Source organism: Ptychodera flava, chromosome 10 (genome assembly GCF_041260155.1).
Source record: "Ptychodera flava strain L36383 chromosome 10, AS_Pfla_20210202, whole genome shotgun sequence".
Taxonomy (NCBI): domain Eukaryota; kingdom Metazoa; phylum Hemichordata; class Enteropneusta; family Ptychoderidae; genus Ptychodera; species Ptychodera flava.
In genome coordinates, this window is record NC_091937.1 from 42,812,263 (window position 1) to 42,837,962 (window position 25,700).

General features: G+C 36.0%; 2 protein-coding genes across 2 annotated transcripts in view; both read right to left on the minus strand.

Annotated features, from left to right (window-relative positions):
- Positions 1 to 83: 83 nt before the first annotated feature.
- LOC139141672 (proto-oncogene tyrosine-protein kinase ROS-like) lies at positions 84 to 11,930 on the minus strand. Its single transcript, XM_070711258.1, has 11 exons — positions 11,741 to 11,930; positions 11,045 to 11,139; positions 8,819 to 9,354; positions 8,473 to 8,685; positions 7,705 to 7,812; positions 6,893 to 7,065; positions 6,412 to 6,710; positions 3,107 to 3,160; positions 2,613 to 2,773; positions 574 to 746; positions 84 to 221 (listed from the first exon to the last, which is right to left on the minus strand). The coding sequence occupies exons 3-11, from the start codon at positions 9,306 to 9,308 to the stop codon at positions 84 to 86; spliced, it is 1,809 nt and encodes a 602-aa protein (XP_070567359.1). The 5' UTR covers positions 9,309 to 9,354; positions 11,045 to 11,139; positions 11,741 to 11,930.
- A 687-nt stretch (positions 11,931 to 12,617) lies between these two features.
- The window catches only part of LOC139142887 (proto-oncogene tyrosine-protein kinase ROS-like), a 54,502-nt gene continuing 41,419 nt past the window's right edge, over positions 12,618 to 25,700 (minus strand). Inside the window, exons 4-9 of the mRNA XM_070713069.1 lie at positions 20,886 to 20,918; positions 19,424 to 19,484; positions 14,982 to 15,145; positions 14,344 to 14,482; positions 13,499 to 13,798; positions 12,618 to 12,752 (exon numbers count right to left, since the gene is read on the minus strand). Coding sequence (XP_070569170.1) covers positions 12,658 to 12,752; positions 13,499 to 13,798; positions 14,344 to 14,482; positions 14,982 to 15,145; positions 19,424 to 19,484; positions 20,886 to 20,918 — 792 coding nt within the window. The 3' untranslated portion in view covers positions 12,618 to 12,657. The remainder of the gene's footprint in view (positions 12,753 to 13,498; positions 13,799 to 14,343; positions 14,483 to 14,981; positions 15,146 to 19,423; positions 19,485 to 20,885; positions 20,919 to 25,700) is intronic.

A 25,700-nucleotide genomic window follows, 5' to 3' on the forward strand; every position in this document is an offset into this window, starting at 1 on the left:
ACAGTGTTGTTGCATTTAAGAAACCCTAGGATTGGCCAGTTTCTGACCAGAAGATATTCATTTTGACTTAAACCAACCAATCACTACATACCTGACATTGGTGATCTTAAGCTGACAGTGGTAGACTCTGATGTAGCCCAGTATGTGTACGCTTCAAGAGTAATTTCCATCTCAGTGTATGGTGGGATACCAGTCACGTTGTGATACGGCTCTGTCAGAATCTGCAAATAATGACACATTGAACATTATCAAGACACATTATAGTGGATTTAACCCTTGTACTTTCATGGTTTGAATCAATCCCATTGTTTTCTATGGTAAAGTTGGACCTTAGAGAGGGAAATGGTGGTGGATGGAATAAACTTACTTGGTTTGCTGATAACATTAAACTTAAACATTTTAAACAATTTCTGTAATTTTGTGAATGATGGGCAAACTCCTTTATTCAAGAATTTTTTAATGTACAACCAGGCTCGACCAAAAAGTTGAAGAAATGAGAAGTAATAATTAAGAGCAAAGGTTAATGTTATTGGAATCACCTGTACATAAAAGCACTTGGGCTGTTGGTCTTACCTGTAGAAGTTGAGTATCATCATATTTGAGTAGATATTCATACCAAACTGTCCCATATGTGACTTCATCGCTAGGTGACCACTGGATCTGGAAGTTATCCCATACTCCAACCACCTGGATGGACTCTGCCTCTATGGTATTGGGTGTAACTACTGGAATGCCCTCATATTTATCTGAAATTGGAAATGACAAAAACAGTTTATTAATTGGGCAGTTTAAGACTTTGATATAAACATAGGGCCAAAGTCCCTGAAGCTACTATAGACATGGATACAAAATTAAGTATTTCCTGACTGTATGAAATTATCTCACTAAGGTCATCCTAGGGACCTGTAAACCAAATATTAAAGCTGTCTGACCAGCGGTTTTGAAAAAACAAGCGACTCAACAGTTGACAGAGCTCTGCTGTGTTATGTAGAGAATAACCTTTTGTGACACATGTATTGATGAAGAAGGTGGATATCTTTGATAGCTCATTTCAGGATGGCCTGACCAAAAATGGAAAAAAATTCCGTAAAAATACAGATTTGCATATTTCATCAGACTATATTAGTCTATAATAGCAAATAAACGAGAGTTAATTACATTCTTAAAGTAAACAAGACTTGCACATTGTAAGTAAGTTCTGTTTAATAAGTTGAGACTGTACGTACTCAGAGAAAGCACACTGAAGAGACAAATGTTTGAAACTTAAGAAGTTCAAGGTCATCAAAAGCATTATAGGAATCATGTTACACTTTCATTGCACTGTTTACACAGATTGCATAATTGCTATAAATAGCACATGAGGAATCTTACAGCAGAGCTTTACCATAAAAACCCTCTCATTTGACCACTCTTATAATTGACCACTCTATTTTTTTCCTCAAAAAGTAATCTTATTTTATCCTTACCAAGTCAACCATAAATGGAAATTAGAACTTTCTCTATCTCTATTTATTTGACCACCCTATCATGACAAACTACTGTGAGCAAATTCTTTAAGATAACATAAATGGTGGTTCAGAATATATCAAAGTTGGGATTCAGGAAAGTTGCCTTTACATGTTTTAATCCTCAATTCACTATGAACTGGTCAAAAACAGTTGAACTTTCTGATAATTCCACACTAAATTATTTTGGCTTTGATGATTTCCTAATTAATTCAATTATTTAAAATCATATTAATTATTTTTTCTGGGTGAATTGATAGGGTTTATACAGTACAAGAATTACATACAATGTAAGTCAAACTTTGACCAAAAATGACAAAAAAATTCCTTAAAAATACACATTTGCATATTTCATCACAATTTGAACAAATCTAAGTTGGGTTATCCCTAGGGACCTGTATACCAAATAACAAAGTTGTCTGACCAGCGGTTATGAAGAAGAAGATTTTTTACCAAAAACACCTTTTTTGGCATTAATTTGCCTATTTTCAACAATATCAAAAATTAAAAAAAATAGTTTCTCAAAATCATATTTTTCATCTACACAACAAATATCAAATCAGTAAGTACTGCGGTTCTCAAGATATTTGAGTGGACGGACGCCTCACAAACGGACATACATACATACATACATACATACATACATACATACATACATACATACATACATACATACATACATACAGACTGACGACGGACGCCGGACGGATACCCATCCCAATAGCTTCTATAGACTATAGTCTATAGTAGCTAAAAATTCAATTATTCTGACTAAACGCTAAGTTTTCTTTAGTCATAGTGATTAGTTTACCAGAATTTCCCTTAAAGTCTGAGATTGAATCATTAGTTAACAGGATCAAAGTCATGAAACTTCATAAATATCTAAACCTAACATGAAACACAAGTTAATCTGGTCATTTTTAAAGCCCCCACTTTACTATCTGTTCATTATATTATCGTATTTATCAAACAGGAAATTATTTGTTGATAAGAATTGCATTGAAGACATTATACATATGGCTTACAGAAATGAGCACATTGATGGCATATGATAGTATCATAGCTGTTTTGATACACATCCCATCATGCGAATAATCAAGTACTCACCGGGTACTGGGTGCAGACTTGGCTGCATGATGCTCAAAGCACTGATGGGTGTTGATGACATCATAGTCGCATGACTGTCACTGCCGATGGTACTGACAACAATGTTGTGGTCCACATTCAACCAGAACAGCCTCTCACTGTAGTAGTGCAATGCTGGTTGCCTACAGGTAACAATGCAGTCCTGTCATTTGTGATTTCTAAGTGTAAACCATCATGTTTCAATGTTTGTATACTTTTTGGGAATCATAGTGGCTGCAGTTTCTACTTTAAAATCTGTAAGATTTTTATTCTCTGGATGACTTTGATAAAAGTTGATATCATTTAGCGAGGAATACACTGACCAATATACATCGCATTTCTCTACAATACTGAATTTTTCAAAATAAGAACAAAAGACAGCATGGCCATTTCATACTCTGCTTTTTATAATCAAACATAACTTCTTCTGATCTAATCATAAACTTCAGAGAAAATAAGATAATCAAAATACATACCGAGTAAAGGAGTTGATAAAATAAGTTTGTTCCACAGTAGTTGCAGGATCCAGACTGAAAAAAATACAAAAAATACAATATGATGTATATATGCTGGAGAATACGGATGATAATGTCAACACCACTGTGACCTGCAAAGTGTGACTGATGGTGGAACTTGTTTGTGGATTGTAATCAGTTAGCACTATTTATAATAACAGGTTGCTAACTGTAGTTCTTTAAAATGACGCCTACTAGAATTAGCATTGTGTAAAGACTTTCTCGTTTACAAAAACTACATTGGTATTAGAGACTATCAAACCCCAATGTTGTCTGCTGAACACACAAAAGACAAGTCATTGTCAATGACATAGTCCCCACTTGTAATTGGGACTTTGTCACTGGAAGTGACAAAAAATGAAGTTGACATGATGTGCATGAAAGAAGGAATGCGGGTGCCAAAGCCTTGTCTGTGATGATGCCCTTATTGGATTGGATTGTAAACAAGTAGTGGTAAAGGGCTAGGTGATTTTACCATGTTTAATCGAATTAGGTATGCCATGCCCTGGCTTTTAAATGTCGAAATTCAAATTTTATTCAAGAAACTGGTCCAGGCATGTCTGAGTAATTGCTCTTGACATTAAAAGGTCTGCCAGATGTGAACCAAAAATGTCCTGATGTTCAGTAAAGAAGAGGCTTGCTATAAAATAGCTATTGATACTGTTAAATTAAAATGCTTTTCTTGACTGGTAAGTCTTTGTATGTTCAACATCCTATGAATGGACACAGCATTAATATTAATACCATCCTGGAACCCCTATGGATCATAGCTGGGGAGCCTGTTGATGGATATCTACTACAGGAAAGAAAACGACTGTCACACAGCCATTTTCGATAGAATCATTACAAAAATTGGCATGCATATATATATGTGATAGGGATTAATATATGTACCAACTTTCAATGCAATCGCACCCGGCATCGCTGAGAAATTTACGTGAACAAACACAGAGTCGTCAAATATAGGAAACAAAATGGCTGCCAGGTAGCCATTTTAGACCGGATCAAACAAAAATCATTGTGGATATGTATAACATATAGAGTAATCTATGTACCAAGTTTGAATTGAATTGCTCCTAGCATCACTGAGAAATTTGCGTGAACATACACACCGACATCAAACACAGGAAACAAAATGGCCGCCAGAAGGCCATATTGGATAGGATCGTAAAACAATTTGACGTGCATATCTATGGCATAGGTAATAATCCTTGTACCAAGTTTGAACAAAATGGCTCCAGGCACCTCTGAGATATCTGCGTGAACGGACGAACGGACGGACACGGACATGACCAAACCTATAAGTCTCCAGGACCGTGTCCATAGGGACTAAAAATCATACATCTAGCTCTATTGGCTCGCTCAAAATTAGATATGCACATAATTAATGAGATGCAATATATGGCCTCATAAGGTGTCCCATCATACCAAATATGAAGAGTGTAGCACTTGTGGTTACTGAGTTATGGACAAATATGTATATTTGAGGTCAAAGGTCATCGAGGTCACGTGACATTTTGTCAAAAAAATTGTATTGCTAAGTTATCCCTATATACCAAAAATCAGACCTCTAGCTCTATTGGCTCGCTCAAAATTAGATATGCACATAATTAATGAGATGCAATATATGGCCTCATAAGGTGTCCCATCATACCAAATATGAAGAGTGTAGCACTTGTGGTTACTGAGTTATGGACAAATATGTATATTTGAGGTCAAAGGTCATTGAGGTCACGTGACATTTTGTCAAAAAAATTGTACTGCTAAGTCATCCCTATATACCAAAAATCAGATCTCTGGCTCTATATGCTCGCTCAAAATTAGATATGCACATAATTAATGAGGTACAATATGTGGCGTCATAAGGTGTCCCATCATACCAAATATGAAGGGTGTAGCACTTGTGGTTACTGAGTTATGGACAAATATGTATATTTGAGGTCAAAGGTCATTGAGGTCACGTGACATTTTGTCAAAAAAAATTGTATTGCTAAGTTATCCATATGTACCAAAAATCAGACCTCTAGCTCTATTGGCTCGCTTAAATTAGATATGCGCACAATTAATGAGGTACAACATCTGGTGTCATAGGGTGTCCCATCATACCATGTATAAGAAAGGTTTAGCACTTGTGGTTACTGAGTTATGGACAAATTGTATATTTGAGGTCAAAGGTCACCAAGGTCACGTGACATTTTGTCAAAGTGTCTGAGATATCTGCGTGAACGGATGGACTCACGGACGGACATGACCCAATCTATAAGCCCCTGGACTTTATCTGTGGGGACCAAAAACTGTGTCACTGCATCCTTTTTCCAATATGAATACGATGAGAAACTTAATTTTTATTTTTCTTGGCCTTATACATGGGAGTCTATGGACTGCCTTATACATGGGAGTCTATGGACTGCCTTATCCATGGGGAGTCTATGGACTTCCTTATACATGGGAGTCTATGGACCGCCTTATACATGGGAGTCTATGGACTGCCTTATACATGGGAGTCTATGGACTGCCTTATACATGGGAGTCTATGGAGGTGAAAACTAAAAAGTCCTCTAACACGGCCAAATTTGATCGCATTGTGAAACAAATCGACGTGCATCTGTATGAGGTAGGGTACTATCCTTGTACCAAGTTTGAACGAAATCGCTCCAGGCGTCTCTGAGATATTTGCGTGAACGGACGGACGCACGCACGCACGCACGCACGCACGCACGCACGCACGGACATGACCAAACCTATAAGTCCCCCCGGACGGTGTCCGTGGGGACTAATAAAAGTCAGTAGGCTTGCTGGTGAAGTATGCCATCAATATAGCTAGTAATGTTTCTTGACTATTTCATATCTCATTATCTGCTTGTGTAGTCATGTTGAAATGTGAAAGGTAATTCTGTCCATTTGTTGATAAGGTGAAGATGTATGACAGGGTGAGGTCCCGATTATTGGGCCATTTTAATATCACAAACAAGAGCCAACAATGTAGATAGTTTTGGTTTGGTTTTGCATTAAAAATTCAAACTTTGTAAGGAAAAGATTGAGACTGTGTAGTACCAATTCAGTCAATACTCTCAGCTGTAACAGGGCTTTAAATCAACTGATGGACCTATAACGACACAAATACCATGCTGAGATAATGCAAATGACCAATCGTCATGGTGATTTGATAACACAGAACAGTTTTTAAACAGCATGGCATAAACACAAGCTCCAGCAGGTGTTACTGACAATACTCTCACTGGAGGGCGCTAAACATGAACGCTTACCTGACATAAGCCAAGTCTGCTTGGAACACTTTCAAACCAGTTGATGAGTGGATGAACCAGCGAAGCTTGCTTTCATCAAAGTCCAAGGTCAAACCAACAACCTCTTCACCAGTGAAAGCATCTAATTCATCATAGATAAAACGGCCATCTCCATTGAGTCTGGAACATTCAACACTACTAGATGTTGTCCAGTACAAGAAAGCTTCAACAGAATCTATTGCCAGATCTGAGGCTGGAATTGCTTGGACGGTTTCAGATATTGACCTCATGCCATCTTCTTGTACTGTGGCACGCAAGATCTGAAAAGAATAAAGTATTGGATTTCAGTCAAAGTCTTTGAAAAATATCAGAATACTCCACTAGGAGGAACAGGGGAATTGCATATAGATGGGAATAGTACATCTATGATATAGGGGTGTGTTATACATGATTGTGTGGATGACAATAGCAGTACAGAAGTGTGTGAGAGTAGATGACTTACTTGAGTCTTGTCAGCCCAGTAGAGCATTCCAGTGAACCAGTCAACAACAATAGCTTCTGCTGCGGAAATGTCAGATACTGTTTGCACATTGTGCTCCACATCACTCATATTAACAAACTGAACCTTGCCTTCCTGAGTGGCCCAGTACACATTGTCATCATTCCAGTCCATGTCTGTATCAGCATCAGAATTTCAAGATAAAGATGAATTTAAAGAAATTTAGTTATCTGATAAGAAAAGTTTTTATTGGAGAAGACATCTGTAATCTTTGTTTAATGTGATATGTCTTTGTTATTTGTATTTGACATTCCAGTCCTATATTATATTGTTAGACATCCTTTATAGTACCAAGTAAGGTTTGTTCATAGTAACAGCTTATTTTTTGCAAACCCATATGTGTTTGTATATCCGTTTATATAAATCAAGCCTGTGTGTCAAGTGATCATGGATAACCCAATCTTTAAAGGTATACTGTCACCTGTTTTGTAATAGCCAATCACAGATTTTATGCGGGTGACCGCTTTTTAAAAAGGGCGCCTCCACACGACCAGCCATGGCATACTGAGTAGCGTCGTCTGCATGTTCTTTGATGCATCAAATATGGAGGACCAACAGCTACAGGTGTTACGGGGTTGTACTCTAAGCCCCGCCCCTTTACGATATATGGAATATGCAAATTTACGGAGACCGTATACCTTTAACATGAATGGTGCTTTACACATCATGTGACACATCATGTGATCAAAGCCAAGCTGAGGGTAACTGTGCATGTCAGATATTTACATCTGATCAGTGAATGTGTTTATTATTACCTGTGATTTCATCCTCAGCAGATAACAGAAGATCTTCCTGGGTTCCATCAATTGATAACTGTACTATGTCATTTTGTTTCGCTGCTAGAATCTGTGGATGGATGTCAGCTGCCAAAAGTACACAAATTAAAATAACACAATTTAATGCATAGCTTAGTTGATGGAAAGTAAATTCCTGTGCAATGTGTTCCTTCTGACATTCATGTTGGACATCTGTAGAGTGAATTAACACACAGGTAACAGAGCCTGCTGTTTTGAATTATGAATATCAGTAAATTTAAATCAATTTCGTTCTCTCATTCAAAGTAGTGCAAGTTGACCCTTGAGTTTCTTTCTTGATTATGAAGGAAAATAGTATAAAATTTCTTGAAGAAAGTTTGAGCGATAGGTTGAAAACTTTTTGTTTCAAGGAATATCAGTGTAAATTAGACTGAAAAATAATTTTATGCAGGTTGAACTTTAAGTTTGATTTGATAGGAATAAAACATCTCACAAGACTTAATATGTATGGCCAGAGCATATTATACAACTTTTTGTAAGACATATGGTACTATTCCTCAGAATTTGAATTTTATTTATAAAACAAAAATTTAGGTTTTTTACCCCAAATATGTACCCCTTTATCCTTTAAGTGGTTGAGATTCTCTGCTCTTTGAAAATATTTAGTGTGAGGGGGTTTTCATATAATCTTTGAAGAGATTTATTGCTCTGAAAATGTGTAGTGGTTACGTGTACATGCAATGCTGCCTTAACTACATGAAAGTTTACCTTGCTGCAGTGTTTTGCCAATGAAAGCTGGTTTTGACCAGGCACCAACTCCACCAGGAGACAGTGACCGGACACGGATACCGTACATGGAACTGGGATCTAACTCTACAGATAGATGACTGGTATTAGTACTGCTACTCTCTACTGTGATGTTGCCTGTTTCCAGATTATGGATTTCAACATCATAAGTCCATCGTCTCCAGGCACCTTTCCCTTTAAAGTGATAAAAAATCAGTAATCAGTATTAGGATCATTATATCAGTAAAATTATGGCAGATACACGAACTATTAATAGTACAAAAGAAAGGAAATTTTACGAAAATCTAAAAAAGTTGAAAAATCCTACCTATAAAATCCAGATTTTTAGGTTTATTCCAGGTGACGATTGCTGTACTTTGTGTAAAAAGAGCCTGTAGTTTGGATATCGGAGCAGATGGTACTGGATATGGCTGAGCTGTAGGGTGACTGACTGTCATGCCATTGCACTCGTATATAAAATCCAGATAGTAGAAGGCAAAATCATTAGCATAGTACAGACCAGTATCATGATGATACTCTTCAACAAACAATTGAGTTTTCCCAATAGTCCATGTAAACAGGTCATCAAACTGTACAATGCCAGTGAGGTCTTCAAAAGATAATGTCACCGCACGGTTGTCATGGACCGTTTGCAGATCAGCACCGTCAATAAACACAGACACCAACGTATCCGCCGACTGATTGGCAAAGAACATACGAAATGCGGAATAGTCAGCTGTTATAGCTGACAGCTCATCATGAGTAACGATCAGTTCTGTACTGTCACTGTCAACTTCACCAACATCTGCTAAATCCATACGATAAAGGCCATGGTCAAGTCCAACTTGAGTCCAGTAGAGAAATCTGCAAATTACCATATTACACACATAAATATTTTTAAATCAGAATTATCATTGCAATGTACTGTGTGCTGCAAGTCTACAGACTTGATTTACAGCTTGTACTTATAATATACCTGAAGCACATGTAATTGGGGAGGCACCGTGGACCAGTGGTTAGGGTAACCGGACTCACTATCGGGAGTATGGTGAGTTCGAGACCCGGTTCAAGTCCCGGTAGATCCAGAGTACCAGATGAACCGTCCCGAGGACGGTGAATTCGAGACTCTAGCTCTGTGTTGTGCCCTTGAGCAAGGCACTTTACTCCTTTGTGCTCCATTAGGGCTGTGGTTGTGGGTTATGGGTATCTAGAAGTACTCGCCCTCCACGAAAAGAGGTGTTTCACCTATGGAGTTATTGAGTTTAAATACCAAAAAAAAAAAGGGGTTAATCTAGGGAAAAATATATTTGTTTTGTTTTGTTTTTTGTTTTGTTTTTCTGCTGAAAATCAGATGTAGTGAAAAAGTGTCCACATTCTTTGCTTTGCTCACTTACCTGTTGTTTCCTCTATTTGGAGGTATGTATCATCAACCCTGACCCTGACCCCTAACCTCCATGACATTATGTTGAAAATAACATCCAAGCAGGGTGTTCTAGGGATTAAAGGTATACTGTCACCTGTTCCAATTTTGCCGCAGTTACCATAGAAAGCGAAAAATCTAACCAATTACAATTTTTAAAAAAATACCGCAATTATACGGTGTCGCTCAAATTTGATCAGAATTGGTACATACCAGTATGGGTACCAAAGATCAACAATAAATGTTGTTTCTATCTGTTCAGTGCAGGAAAATTCTACGTTGATGTTATGACAATGATTTCTGCACAGTACAACCAGAAAAACAACAAGAAATATTTAAACCAGAAAAACAAGAATGACAAAAGTAATTAAGGTCTGAAACTTTAGGTACTGGAGGTCAACTTTAGCAACATGCATAGCAGAAAGGCAGCTAGCCCTCCTTAGTTTGACCACAGACGGTCTTTCTCCCTTCTACTGACGGTCTTCCTCCCCTCTACTGTCTATGGTTTGAGCAGGTCTGTTAATATGTAACAGTTCAATGACAATGACAGGAAATGACTCAAGTCAGTGGAGTAAGCCTGTTTCAAGCCTGTTTGTGAATTTCGCTTTTTCTTACCTCATTTGCACATTTTTGACACTGACGTGTTCATTTGAACAAATTCACATCTCAACCCCTACATCTACCTGTACACCAAATACTGAGACGGTAGCTTTGGCAGTATGGGAGCCTTTGTGTGTGACGGACATACATCCGCACATACCCACAAATATACAGACATACAGACGCCACTTAGACTCATCATATAAGCTCTTTTGGTATTTATATATAAAACCAAATATGAGCTAAACAGCGCCTTCACATGGGCATTTTGAATACAAAGGAACGCCCCTTTGACCATATATGGGCATACTTAGATTACAGGTAATCTGTATACCTTAAATCAAGTTGCTGTATACCTATTTCAGGGAATACTTTTGCTGGTTATTTGAATACTAAAAACATATGCAAGATTAAACAAAGCCTGCAGGATCATTGGTCTCACCAGAAAAATGCTAAATTGTTGACTACGTAATGTTGACTTAAATTCTTAACCTATCTACCAGGAAAATTGTAACGTGACAAGTGTGTTCTTACCCACTGTACGGATCGACCAGTACATCGCCTGGCAAAGGATCCAACTCAAGCAGTACAATTTCAGCATCTTCACCAAACAAATCACATCGTACGATCTATGACAAAAATAAAACACTTTCACTCCTGTACTTTTAAATCGAATTCTGTCTTATTTTTTGTTGTTATCCTATAAACATGCTTTTTTCGGTTTGTTTTCATGCATTGTAAACTTTGTGAGTTATAGCATTGCAAACTTCAGGAGCACACCTCATGCTTCACGTAGATCTGGCCCTGTGGAATACCTGTATCGGATTCTGACAATCATGTCATGAAACCATCCTTTGTTTCTAAATTTTGCAAAAGCACCCATTATTTCATATGATAATGAGACTGCATCACGTACTTGAAGGGAAAATCAATGATAACATTTTTATTACTCTTTGTTGTATACAGCAAATACATTGGCAGGTTCTTCAAAAAGCAATTTGAAATATAAAATATTAAAAGTCAAAATACAACACATTGTGTACACTGTGCAAAGTTAGAATTGACAAATAAAATTTTAGTTCAGACTTAAAGTCATTTGTCGACAGACAGTATACCAATACAGGCTAATTAAGAGTTGCGATATGACTCTGAGAGTAAAAATAACCTTTTTCCACAAAAACAAAAATACCAGAAAGCGTATCACATGGAATTTTCAAAGATCTGACTTACAGTGTCATTTGCAATGAAGTACACTTTATCATACAGCCAATCTACCGATATGGACGTTATGATGTCATCACCGACAAAAATGATGTCTGTATCATTCACGCCATCCGACACATTACCAGTTTTTCTGAATAAGTTACCATCACTGTCAGAAAAGAAATACAAATCTTTCCAATAGTGTACTGCCAATCCTGGAAAATGGAAAAACAAAAGGGGAACGTGATGAAACATACTGACTATCCAGAGTGTGTACAACTTGAGATTATGTTATGATTATTAGTATCATTGATTATATTTCTAAAACATTACATCATTATTGATGATTTGACTGGAATTCACAGAGCTCCATACTTATCAGATACAGAGGACATCACTATCTTCATAGAGATATTATGTATATAATATCAACACATACCAGTATTCCATTAATATAGCATTTCCTATTGCATTCTTTTATGGTAGAATGCGCTCAGCAACAGATATTCGGACTCTCAAAGGTTTACAATAATTTTACTTTACCCGTAGAATTAAAACAGGGATGGCGGCCATTTTGAATATGAGTGTTGGTAAAAACATTGGGTTATTTGTTTTTCTAGTGCCAAAATTTGTTAGGTGACTCATGATTTCAAAGACAATGGTTCAAGGTGAATTAAGGACAGTTTAAGTCTTTCAATTTCGAGGCACAAAACTACCTTAGTAATGCAAGTCACATCGACATAATCAGAAACCCTTGCATAAAACAATTCAGGCTATCAAATTATAGCAAGATTTGTTTTTCAAATTGCAACAATATTCATAGGTTGTTTCTGTTTTAACCAAGACTCAATTATTAAAGGCACAGACAGATAGTAAATGGTAACACAGCACTATGTGTAGTACATACACTACCTTGTAAAGTGAAGGAAATCTGTCAAGTATTTCTATTCAGCTAACAGGGTACTAAGATGATCATATGGCACTGCACGGCGCAATTCCTCACTAGCTAAATAAAGTAATTCAGCAGTAGAACTTGAAACTGTAAAAGAGTAAATGTACACATATTTGTTCGTATCGATACTGATATATATTGCACAACATATGATACTGATATATATCCCACAACATCAATTTTTTTTATACATACTCCCTGCTGGAGACAAGAACAGTGAACTGACTGAGGTTGTTTAAACTCTTCCACTATGAATCTAGTATATTCCCTTACATCCTCTAGAATCTGAACAGTTGTAGTTGGAATGAAAATCCAAGGAAAATAACATTTTCAGTCCATGGTAAAATTCAACTCAGACAAAGTTTTTTTAAACAGTCTTTCCTGCCCTGCTGCATGGGTGGGTCGTTTTGAAAATTGCAGAACAAATGAACTTTAAACCCATCTTAATTTTTTCTCGAGGACGTAACACAATGGCAGCCTTTACAATGAAATTTGAAAACTCCAGGTTATCTGATCTGTATCGTTTGGAGGATTGTCGAGCAATTTCTTGAATAATTCCAAAGAATAGAAAGCAAAACAAAGGAGAAGTATGTTTCTTTAATTCTACAGGCCAGCTGCATATGTTGTGACAAAGTTTGTAAAATTGTTATGGAGTTCTCTCTGCCTTGTTGTTGTCAGGTATAATGAGGAACATGACATCAGCGGAATATGGAATCATTGCAGATTAAACTAAGTGTAAATGTGTCGATTGTTGCCTGGGATTACATATGATGTTGAATGCAATGCTCTGTGGATCATCCAAACAATCTGAAGACATTACAGCTTTAACATACCATCTGGTTTGGCTTCAGTTGTCACATTGTCAATGGCAGCCGGTCCTCGTCCATCAATATTGCCGGCTGAGATTTTTACTTCATAAAACGTCTCTGCTTTCAACAATGTGAATGTGTACGAAAGAGTATCCGGCATGACATCCTTAACAATCTCTGTATGATTCTCAACCAGGACTTCAGTCAGGGAAAGATGGTAGTTTGTTAACGGTCCATTGATGAAGACCGGCTGTTCCCATTCTATGTATACAGTGCTGTGGCTTGGACTGTAAAGTTCTGTAATAGTTGGTGAGCTAGATGGAACTTAGAAAAGAAGAACGAGCAAAAAATAACAATCAAATATTTTGTCCTTCTTATCATTAGGTAAAACAATGAAAAAAAGTCTATACAATAATAAGTGACAGGAAAAGTTGATTTCTGGACAAAGAAAGTCAACTGGGTTAACCCTTAGAGTGCTGTAATTTTTCCCACCAAAATTTTTAGTGCAACATTTCACCAATTTTTATGAATTTTTCTGAAATTGTTGTGATAATTTTGGACCAAAAGGATATCACATTTCATTGGCTACAATTTTTATTTTATTTTATTTTATTTAAATAAAATAAATTAAAATTTATAAAAATTTTAAGTGCAACATTTCACCAATTTTTATGAATTTTTCTGAAATTGTTTTGATAATTTTGGACCAAATGGACATCACATTTCATTGGCTACAATTTTTTAACAAATCTTAGGGAAAAATCTGAAAAAAATTAACTACTGTTTGTTTATCGACTAGTGGTATTTATGAAAGCTATAAAAATTGGCTTTGGCACTCAAAGGGTTAAGATCACATCATAAAGACTTACCTCCAGAGCGCAGTGTTGTGATTGGATAGCTTGATGGAGATGTGAGCATGTCTGTTGATGTGATTACCCATATCACTCTGAACAAGTACGTTACATACGGATGAAGGTCTACGATGATTATGCTTGTCTCGTTCAGAAGCTAAAACCAAAAGTAAAATAGGTAAACTATTTAGTAAAAACTTTCTATTATCATACATTATGTTTTGTTGGAAACAGACAAATTAAGCTTCAGTACAACAGAGTTGTGAATCTGTTGCTAAGTGCATGTAGATTTTAATGTCATGATGGACACAGGTAAAGGGATCAAATAAGACTTTAAACATGCTGTATTAAAATTCAATGGCTTCTCAGAATACACAGAATGCATATACTAAACCCTTTCCTGGTTATCCCACAATGCACTGCTGTGGCTGTATCAATCATCGTATACACACCCAGAACAACAAAACATACTGATTTTATATTGTAGAATGGTTTGTTATACAAGAGTGACACAAATTTGCAATGCCAAAACATGTCATGTGTATTTTATACTGTATCCATTGGCAACAAAATATAGGTGAGGGTGTAACCTTCCATGGTGTTCTATAGTAACATGCCATGCATCATGGAATTGGTCAATGAACTATTGCAAGTACCTGGTGTCCTTGATAGTAAGCCCATTCACTTGGGATGTCTTGGTATTTCCATTGGACAAGATAAAACACATCAGGATGACTGGTGCCGTCCCATTGTAATCCGAGACTGACATTGGTTAGTGTGTCAGCCTGCAGACGTGGTGCCTTTGGCTCACCAATATCATCTGTTGGGTAAATATCAAATCAGATAATTAAAAGACAAAGGTACTGACTGAACCTGATTATTGTCACCATTATTGCAGGGACTAATGTATGATTGAACAGAGTTGCAGTGTCAAGTGCGCCCTCTAAGGTAGATTGAAACACCACTGATTCAAGGAAGTTCTTTCTGATACAAGGAAATCTCACATATAATATTTACTGAATCTGACATATTACATTAATTGGTATTTCTCGAAATATTTCCAGAAATTCAGAAATTAACTCAAAGAGTTGATGCAATGAAGGAACACAGGTGTAATAAACTGGTGTGTACAGTACTGACTCAACGGCGTTTCCTCTGATTCCAGAAATTTTGCTGGTGTGATATTCACAGGGATTTTGCCAGTGAAGGAAGGTTTTTGGAAATTTTTGATCGACTCAAAAAGAATACAGCAATTGAAGAGATTGATGGTGCACTGGTGTGGGAATGAAAAATTAGAATGATGGATCTACTGTCTGATCAATGAAAAGTTAAGGTATGGTACATGTAGCACTACATGAGTAACTGTCTGGCTAGCAAAGAGTGTGATTGGTCGAACATCTACCACACCAAGAAACAGTAGCTGATCATGAATGAAGTAAACTTCAAGATATATTATTGTCGAATTATGGTTTGTTTTTTTTTCTTTGAACTGTTCTACTCTCATAGAGTTCTGTGCGAAACATACAGCAAAACATTCAAATTGAAATTGTAACTTTAAAGAGATGATGAGAAACTTGACTACACTGAGAAAAGATCAATCACAGTTTTTGCAAGCAAACAAACATAGGGGAATAAATAACACAGAAACAAAATTACAAACAAATCCAGAATTAACTATTCAAGGAATTTGCATAATATTGAGGATGGTTTGGCACCTTGATAACTGTTTGATTCAGCAAATTGATCTAAACAAGGACAATACACCATTTATGGAAAGCATAAGTGAAACATTGAATTGACTGTGATTTGTATCACTTTTGTACTTCTGTAATCCTTAGAAAAACAAGACTCTTCAAAAATATGTCAAACATATGTAAACACTGATAGAACACACACTGTACCAGAGACATATGACAGATCTTTGACAGGAATTCAAAGATTTCATACAAGTACATGCCTAATTTACTATGAAGGTTATTCACCAGACTATGGCCAGGATGTCACATGTTCAGACGATTATAAAATAGTTTAGAGAGCTAGCACTGACTTGTAAATTATTGGCCTCTACATAAAGCTGACATTAGGCCAAAAGAGGCATGTGTATAATATTAAATTGCTGATAGATCTAAACTAACCACCAGTTTAGTGTACTATCTGCCTGGCAAAACTTCAATGTATAGATTTGAAAATGTCCATGTAGTTCTGCGCACAGCAAATCAAATCTGATTACTGTAGGTTTGAACCTCAAGGACGATATTGCAGGATAATACTGACATTAAATTATTAAATAAAGACTTTGATTTCCTCTAAGGAGAAAAAAATGAAAGAAATATCATTTTGGTCAGTACATTAAAAAAATCTACGCTTTTGCACTGATTTTTAATAATGCTAAACCTCAATATTTGTATATTGCACGTAATCAAAAATGTGTATTTTTGAAGTTAATTAAGTTAAAATAATTGACGATTAGTCAGTGTTTAAGTATTTATAATTAGAAATAGCAATGGTGCTAAAGTCAGAATGAACAATCAAATTTAGTGGATGTGAAATTATTCCACCCTGAGGCTGTTTACAGTAATTATAACACCTAAGATAAAATCATTTCATTGATGAATGAAGCTTTTCTACTTTGGAGGAGACACAATAGGTTGTTTATTTGGCAAGCACTAGGTTCATTGTTTAAGAGAGTGGGTTGATTACTAAAAAAAAACTTTGGCAGGAAGGAAGCAAGACAATTGTTTATTGTCTGAATAAACAATGGCATGCTGACAGTGAAATTTAATTAATTGATGACCGGAAACGAAATATAAATACACACATATTGCTAACAAGCAGTTGATTAAATCATAGACCCTAGGGTCTTTGATTTTATCTGATCAATCTCTTGCCAAAGTTTGTCACTGGCTTTCAAAGGCAGGTTTCATATTCATGTATTACATGTATATAACTCAACAACATTCACTGCCAGCAAGACGTTTCATTGCATTTTCACCATCAATGTCCTACAAGCTGTTACATTTGATGTATTTTTAAACGTTTTTATTTTGGTTAAGAAGCAACTTCTTCTTTTAAACAAAAATATCGGATCAAGAAGTAAACATCATTAAAGCCTATATGTTGATAATGTTCAATGCCATTGACTATTAAAGGTATGCTTACATTGGCAAGAACTTTTCCCATTGGAGTTTAATTTTGCTTACGAACAATTTACATTGATAACATTTAGAGTTTTTGTGATGTTCATTGACACATAGCTGTTAATTTTTGATGAATTTAAAAAATGATATGATTCCTTTAAGTTAGGCCTGGATCCCAACACATGTTGGGATCTAATTTTCAGGCAATGTGACTTCATTTCCTCTTTGGCATGTAATTCAATATCAAGAACATGTATCATTCTAACAATTTCCGATCACTCTGTCTACACTGCAAGACCATGAATTTCATGTGTGTCTGATATTGAAGGACACATCACATATACTGTGGGATAAAGTGTTAAGTTCAGGTTGCATGTTAAATACTTGTCTGGGAACACAATGGTGAGATTCCTCTGGACCTGAAATGTTTGATCTTTGTTCAATGTGACTTTCTAGTAATCTATTTCAGCATGTATTTGAAAACAACTCACGCTGTATTTCCTTCATTAATTGAGAGCTTTTAAAGTTTTATGGTTTTGGGGGTTTTTTCTTTGAGGTATGCTAATACAAAGAGGCTAGAATTTTTGATAGTATATTATCCAATTGTATTGCATTTGATTACTGACTACGGTAGAATGTTTCTAAGGCACAGATATTTGGACTCTCAAACCTTTACAGTACTTATTTGGTTGACCACTTACAAGTCATTTTGAAGCTCCCAGACTCACTCTAGTTTTTACCAGCTTATCATTTGAAAATTAAACGCTAAATTTTACCCATAGAGTTAACAAAGGGTTTGCGACTATTTTGAATTCCAAGTGTCGGAAATATATTATACCGGTAGGTTATTGGTTTCTCTAGTACTAGATTTTGCACGATGTCCCTTAACTTTTATTCTTCATTATGAAAGGGAATGGTTTATAGCTTCCAAATAGAAAGTTTAAGCAAAAGTTTAAATCTGTCAAAGTTGAGGTGCAGACTACAGTTGTACCTTAATCACGTAGATTCCTCATTTTGCCCTCCTCTAGTTTGTCTCAGTGACAGTATAAAGATATGTAGTTGAGTATTTTTGGAGCCTTGACAAAAATGACATTTGGTGATTTGACTAGTGTATGAATTTGTTTCTAATACCAGCATTGGATTATAGATTTTGATTCCTCAATAAATTTTGAAATGGTAAGCTGAAAGGCATCACAGAAATATTCCAAGACATAGAACACTGCGAGAATTATCTCGTCATTACGAAGTAAGAGCAGAAAGGTCACAAAGGTCAAACCCTCCCTGATGGCAAAAAAAATACCGACAAACAGCGCAAAGAGAGAATTTAATCACAGAAAATCAGAAGTATCTGTAATAAATAGTGAGTAAAGAGCAAGGTCCCAGTGCCTTGGGGAGAGTGCATCACATTTATAGAGAGTACAGAGAGAAGAAAGAATTTTTAATTGCGCCTGGCTGATTTGGGTTCATGATCTTTTAGTCATTGGTTTGTCTACTCAGATATCATGAACACAGCTTGTCATTTTCCATGTTCACTTAGTCAAACCTTTCCTGTCACCAGTTCCCGCCCAAAATTTTACAATTTCCAACTTGCCTTTGGTCGCAGAGAATGGTATTTTCAACACCTATTTACAGCAGTAAACTTTAAAATATAAAGTTGCTGCAAATGGTCGGCCTTGTCGCGGATGAAAGGAAAAACTGCATGGTCTGACAGTTAAAATGTATGCAAGTGTACGGCACTTAATGTTAAAGTGTTGCAGACAAAAACATGATCGCCCCATATGAAATGTTGAACTCTTTACGACAATAGAGTCAGCCTTGCATACAGTACACCCTACACTTGCTGTTACCAAAGAGGCGGAAAATCTACAACAAAGGTGTTACAGACAATGGTCTTGGACAAGAATGGTGCTGATTGAGACCTTGTGTTTGTATAGGTCAGGACAGAAATACAGGCTACTCACCCTTGATCTCAGTGACGTACAGTTCAACTGCAGAGTTGCATCCATAGGCACAATGCTGAATCTGAAATGAAAAGTGTTTCAGTTTTGAAAGAATCCCATCCAAACAAATGAAAGCACTACTACTACTACTGTGTTCTATTATTTGACTTGGTAATAGCTGTTATACTTTTGATACTTAATACTGGCATATTCCATGTGGAAAACTATTCATTTCAATATTCTTCTCAATGGAGTATACTGAAATGAAAAGAATTCACCAAATGCCAATACACTGTATTATGTAGAATGTACAATTTTACTTTTTACAAAATGTTTTCCTGTTTCAACTGAACTTGTTAACTGAACTGTTGAAGTTATATAGTTGTCATGGCAACAGTGATGAGAACTCAGATAGAGCCTCCATTGTCAAATTGAGTTGAGCTCTAGACATTTGGAGCACAACAAGAAACTACATGTACATTTAGAGGTAAACCATAAAATACTGCACAAGATCAAAGCTATAGATTAAAGTTAATAGAGATCTAAGCCTAAATGGTTTGGCTCTGATGAGTACCAACAATATGCCCCCATGCTATGTTACAACACATTGGAAATGATATAAGTGCTGTCGGCGGCCATTTTCTTGTAAAATCTTCCAGTTCCTATGTTTGGTATGTTGAAATCATTTGTTGACTTTCTTTCACTTGATTACACAATTCAAGTTGACAACTCAAGGCTAGCAAAGCGTTACTAATATGAATCACATGTTCTGCAACTCATACTCAGCTTTAGATTCTCTCACAGTGCAGTGAATTGTTTTGGTTCTTTATCCGTTTCCCTTGAAGCTGGAACTGTTGGAACTTGTAAATAATATTGAAGGTTCAACAGATTCAAAGTTGATCCATTAATGAACATGTGTTTCACATTTTGTATTCACAGATTGTAATCTTGAATCAAGACTGGACGCCATCATTCATTCAATCTGGTTTGCCCTATTCTTTTACATTAATAGTAACATATACAGGAAATTCTGACTTCCTTTGCAGTTAGGATATTTTTATAAATTTTTTTGCATCCTTCTTGTAGAATATCCGTCTTTTGTGATGCTATACTGGAGTATTCATTTTCATGTACTGATGATGGACTGTTCAATGCAGATAATACAATACACAGAGCACTGGAGTTGTATTCCAAAAAATAACTGATGTCTTGATAACTGCTAAAGCCCCTCAATATTAACCGGCTCTCCCCAATTCCCTTTAACCAGGTCTATAATCTCTATTGATAATGGTGGGTTTGGGTCAAACCATGGTTGTGAAAGGGTAAAACTCAGCATATACCATGACGTAAGTCATGTCGATCATGATATCAAAAGAACTCTGTGATGGGGATTTTGACATGTAATGATCACATGTTGAAAATATAAACAAATATCGTTACCATGACAATATGACTGAAGGTCAATTTTACATTAAATACTTACTTTTGAAACAGTATCAAATTCTTGAGTTTCATTCTGCAAAATGAATACAGAGAATTAAAACAATTACTATGACATCATATCTGTACCATAATGTATATCAACGAGTTGTTAATATTGGCACATCACTTTGCTATGATTGTGACTTTTCTCTGCTGGGCAAAAATCTTGCTTTATTTTTTGAACATGTATGTAGTGGATATGCGTGGAAAGCATATGAAATCCATGCTCCTTGTCTTTTGGACATTACCCTAACATATATACAATTGTGCATTAAGTTGGTAGGCAAGTCTGCATACGTGAGGATGTCCATAATCTCACAAGTCTTTGGTGCAGGTAGCTATACAAACACTGCACCCAGGAGTGTTTATACAGTACACTCATTCTGATGACTTAATGACCTTTGATCAAATGAACGATGAACTGATTGGCCGATTGAGTGATTTTAAATAATTTTGTTTATCTTTGTGTGTTTATCATTCAGTAAAGGATATATATTGTTAATTATCTATTTAGATTATCAGCAACAATCATCCGAGTACAACAAATCCAGTACAAATCAGAGAAATAGAAATATAACAGTCATACCAATACGAGGTTTGAACAATTCAGTTTTTGATCTTGACATTGAAACATCATACAAGTGAAACATACAAGAGACTGGTAGGATAGTCAATTGGTTACTTTTACATAATACACTGTTTAAGTCAATAGACAAGCCACTGAATCAGTGTTAACATTCAATCAAGAAAAGTTAACGTTCTACGTGTCATGATATTGGGCTGACTACGGAAAATTTTCAGAATTTGTAAAATGACTGATAAAAATGTATTAAATGTGAGATGTCAGACACTTGTCATCGTGTGAGTCAGATTATCTTATGAGCAAGTGGCTTAATCCGACTCCATGATGCTGCCGCGCAAAAATCAAGTGAAAGTGCGGACAGCTGTTGTGGCAAAGAGTCCAGTAGTTTATGGCAATGAAGTTACAGTGCGTACTACATTACTAGTCAGTCAATTCTAGGACGATGCTGACCAGGGCATATGGCAACTTGGCAAGTGATGAACAGCTGCTCATGAGAGTTTGTAAAAAAAGAATTTGATTGAAGGAACTGGTGTCTTACAGATGAACGCAAGGACATGTTGTGAACTGTGACAATGTGTACTAGTATGTTGACATTTGTTTTTAATCCATCGTCCTCATCCTGTAAAAGTCCAGTGACAGGACAAAATTCTGACAAACTTGTGAAATAATGCGAAGTCAAGTGCACTGCTTCAAGGGTGCAACACAATGTTCAGGTCTAATAAACACATTCCTTTGATAGCAAGTCTACTACTCTGATGTACAGGTACCTGGTCTTAATTTCTCACATTCTCAGATAGTGAGTTTAATAACAAAACCACCCAACCACTGTGGCAATTGGAATGGGAGATGGTGCATGTGGGTATTGGAAGTGGACTCTTTAGCCTTTTGATATGATAGCAACTGTGCAACAACATCATCTGTTTAGTCTGCTTTTATACAACACATTACACATTGTCATTTACAACTCTAAGGTTTTATCCATTCTAGATTCACAATATATTGAAACAGGTCACACAGGACTAGATAAACCCACTTTGCTGATTGGTCATCAGCAGTCACATGACTAATCTACATATTTTCTGACCTTGGGAAAACTCTTACACTGATATTGGGTTCAGTAGAAATAAAGCAGATATTTCACGCATGCGAAGCTAATAAAGGACCATACCCATGTAATAATTTAGCAATACTATGTCTTTGGCTGGCATACTTGATTTGATGATTTTAACTAAAGCATGCCAAGGGAAGCTTGAGATGAATAAAGGAATGTTTAATCAGGGACGACAGAGCCAAGAAATGTGACCTTTTGTATATAAGACGGAGAAACAAGAATTTTTCAATTAATTCTGTATTTCAGCTGTGTTCCGTACATCCCACAATACACCAAGTGGTATGGCTAGTTCCTCCACAGCTAGAGGACTCGTGACCAGGCTCTTTGTTTGTTTGCATGTGCATATATACATTTATTTGTTACATACAATTTGTTCAATAAAGAATCAATAAAGAGTTGTATATCTGTTCATGTTTGTTTGCTTGTCACTCCCTTACTACTGAGAGCTGTGTTTTTTGTTTGTTTCTTTTACAAGCATATTCAACAAATTTTATAATATTTCTAATACAATCCCCCACATAAAGAAGAGTTTTATTGCATGTGTGGAATTGCATTTAGAAATTTTATGACATTTGTTGATCTACTTGTAAAGAAACAGCTCTTTATTGACAAACAACCATGAATAGAAATACTTGTACAAAACCTTACTGTTTTTATTGTACATATTGGAGGAATCATATGTAACAAACAACAAACAAACACACACAAGCAAACAAACAAATAAACAAACAGCTTGAGTCCCATGTGGTTCCCCTAAAAACAAAGACAAATTCATTTTTGAATGACTGTGGTGACATAGAAATACACAAACAAACCAGTGAATTGTTGATTTGGGAGATCTGTCAATAACACATCTGACGCTAATGATTCAATACCATGGGTTTGTTCATTCAATAACATGTGCACCGAATGTTACCTAACAACACAGACAGCATGTGACTTTAACTCTTCATACACCAAAGTTTGTGGATCAGTAGAGTATGCACGTATAATGCCTGGATTTCATTATTGCCTCTCACACAAACTGTCAAATCTGAACATCAGATCTGACCTTCCATTCACCACTATAAAAGTAGCAATTTGCATCTCCCAGTATTGTCTGTAGCCCACTTAATGTCTCATACACCAGATTGGAACTTGTCACATCTTGACATGTGACTGTCACCTGACTGCTGGAAACCAATCAGTAAACCAACCGACAGGAAGAAACCAATCAGAGCTGCTGTTTTGCTCCAGACATGTGAGAGTAAGACAACAGCTGTCACTCTAACTTCTCTGTCTCCACATACAAAGTGTCCTTGCTTCTAATATAAATTCTTGAAGGAATTGAATTCAGGTGACTTCCTGTTTGCCCTATGCGGCCAAAAGTATCTACACATGTCTTCAATAATGAAAGGAATCTGATAACCATGCTTGCAGCATCTTTAGCTTATTACCTTCAAGTACTTCAACCAGCTGCAGTTCAGAGTTCTGTGAAGAGCATCGCGGTCACTGAGACAGGAAAGTATAAGTGTGTACTGTAAACAATTTAATAGTACTTCCATATTTGTTTTGACTATTAAAAGCATTGTAACCTCAGAAGGTGACCAGTCTGCACTTACCATCCCAGCTGGACTGAAATGAACTTGACAGTGGCTTGCGTACTTATCATGGCACTCACTGGGCCACAGCAGTGAGTTGCTCAAATCTGACTTTGATGCCAAAACAGAGCAAACTGCAGTTGACAGACTATTGTCAGCTATTGTTGCGAGTTTGAATCTGATTGAGAATTTACAAAATTCATACAAGTTCTAATGCTATTAAACTAGAACCAGTGAACAACCAACAACATAAAGACATTACATAAGAGGAAGATGTTCATGTTTTATATTAAAGAAGTAAGGACTAGTAGGAACTGACTTTCACTCCAGATTTGTCATTATAAAACAATATCAAAGTTACCATCCAGGGTATCTGGAGATTGAAAGAACCACAAAGAACTGTCTAGATCATCCATTGCCATTTTATTTGCTCACGTGTTGACACACGTGGGCATATGTCGCAGCGATGTCTGTCTGTCTGTCTGTCTGTCTGTCTGTGTACTCAATATCTCAAAAACGGCTCATCAGATCAGAATCAAATCTGGTACATAGATTCAGTTTGCATATGGCAAGAACTGATTAGTTTTTGGTGGGTGTGGCTTGCTTACTTTTTGCTCATTTGCATAATTAATGATTTTAGAAAAAACTGATATATATTGACAACGACTGCACACAATTTGATGAGATTCGCTACACATGTTGATCACACCAAAATATATCAGCTTTGAAAGATATTAAGGGGTGACGTGAAAGATAATTACTAATTTGCATGTTTAATGATATCTCCTAATTAGGAGTATATATCTGAATTTACTCGATCAAAATTGACAAAACTTGGTATGCATATTGAAGATACTATGATTTAACGTTTTTGAAAGTCATTAAGCATTTTACTTCATCCAACTGTTAATTTGCATATTTAATGACCTTTTGAAATTAAGGCTATATATTTGAAGTTACATGACCAAAATTGATGAAACTTGCTATGTACATTAAAGATACTATGATAGAACATTATTGAATGTCATTAAGCATTTTTACATCAGCCAATTCCTAATTTGCATATTTTATGAACTTTCCTAATTAGGGGTATTTATCTGAATTGACGAGACCTTAGTTGATGACATACATTAAAGATACTATGATAGAACATTTTGAAAGTCATTATTGTAAGCATTTGAACTTTAGCCAATTCCTTATTTGCATATTTAATGAACTTTCATAATCAGGGATATTTTAATATCTGTATTGACTTGACCAAAGTTGACGAAACTCGCTATGTACAATAAAGATACCATGATACGACATTATTGAAAGTCATTTTAAAGCATTTTACTTTATCCAGCTCCTAATTTGCATATTAATGAATTTTTGAAATTAGGGATATATATTTGAATTTACATGACCAAAATTGATGAAACTTGCTATGTACATTAAAGATACTATTATGTAGGCTAACTTTATTGAAAGGCATTAAGCATTTTTGCTTCAGCCAATTGTATATTTAATTAACTTTCCTAATTAGGGATATATACTTGGATT

Excerpts from the sequence above, each read along its gene's own strand:
- LOC139141672 (XM_070711258.1), bottom strand. The coding sequence starts at position 9,308 with ATGGATTTAGCAGATGTTGGTGAAGTTGACAGTGACAGTACAGAACTG. Across the intron at positions 2,774-3,106 it reads TTTATCAACTCCTTTACTCG|GCAACCAGCATTGCACTACT; the intron begins GTATGTATTTTG and ends TGTTACCTGTAG. Across the intron at positions 747-2,612 it reads AAGTCTGCACCCAGTACCCG|ATAAATATGAGGGCATTCCA; the intron begins GTGAGTACTTGA and ends TTCCAATTTCAG.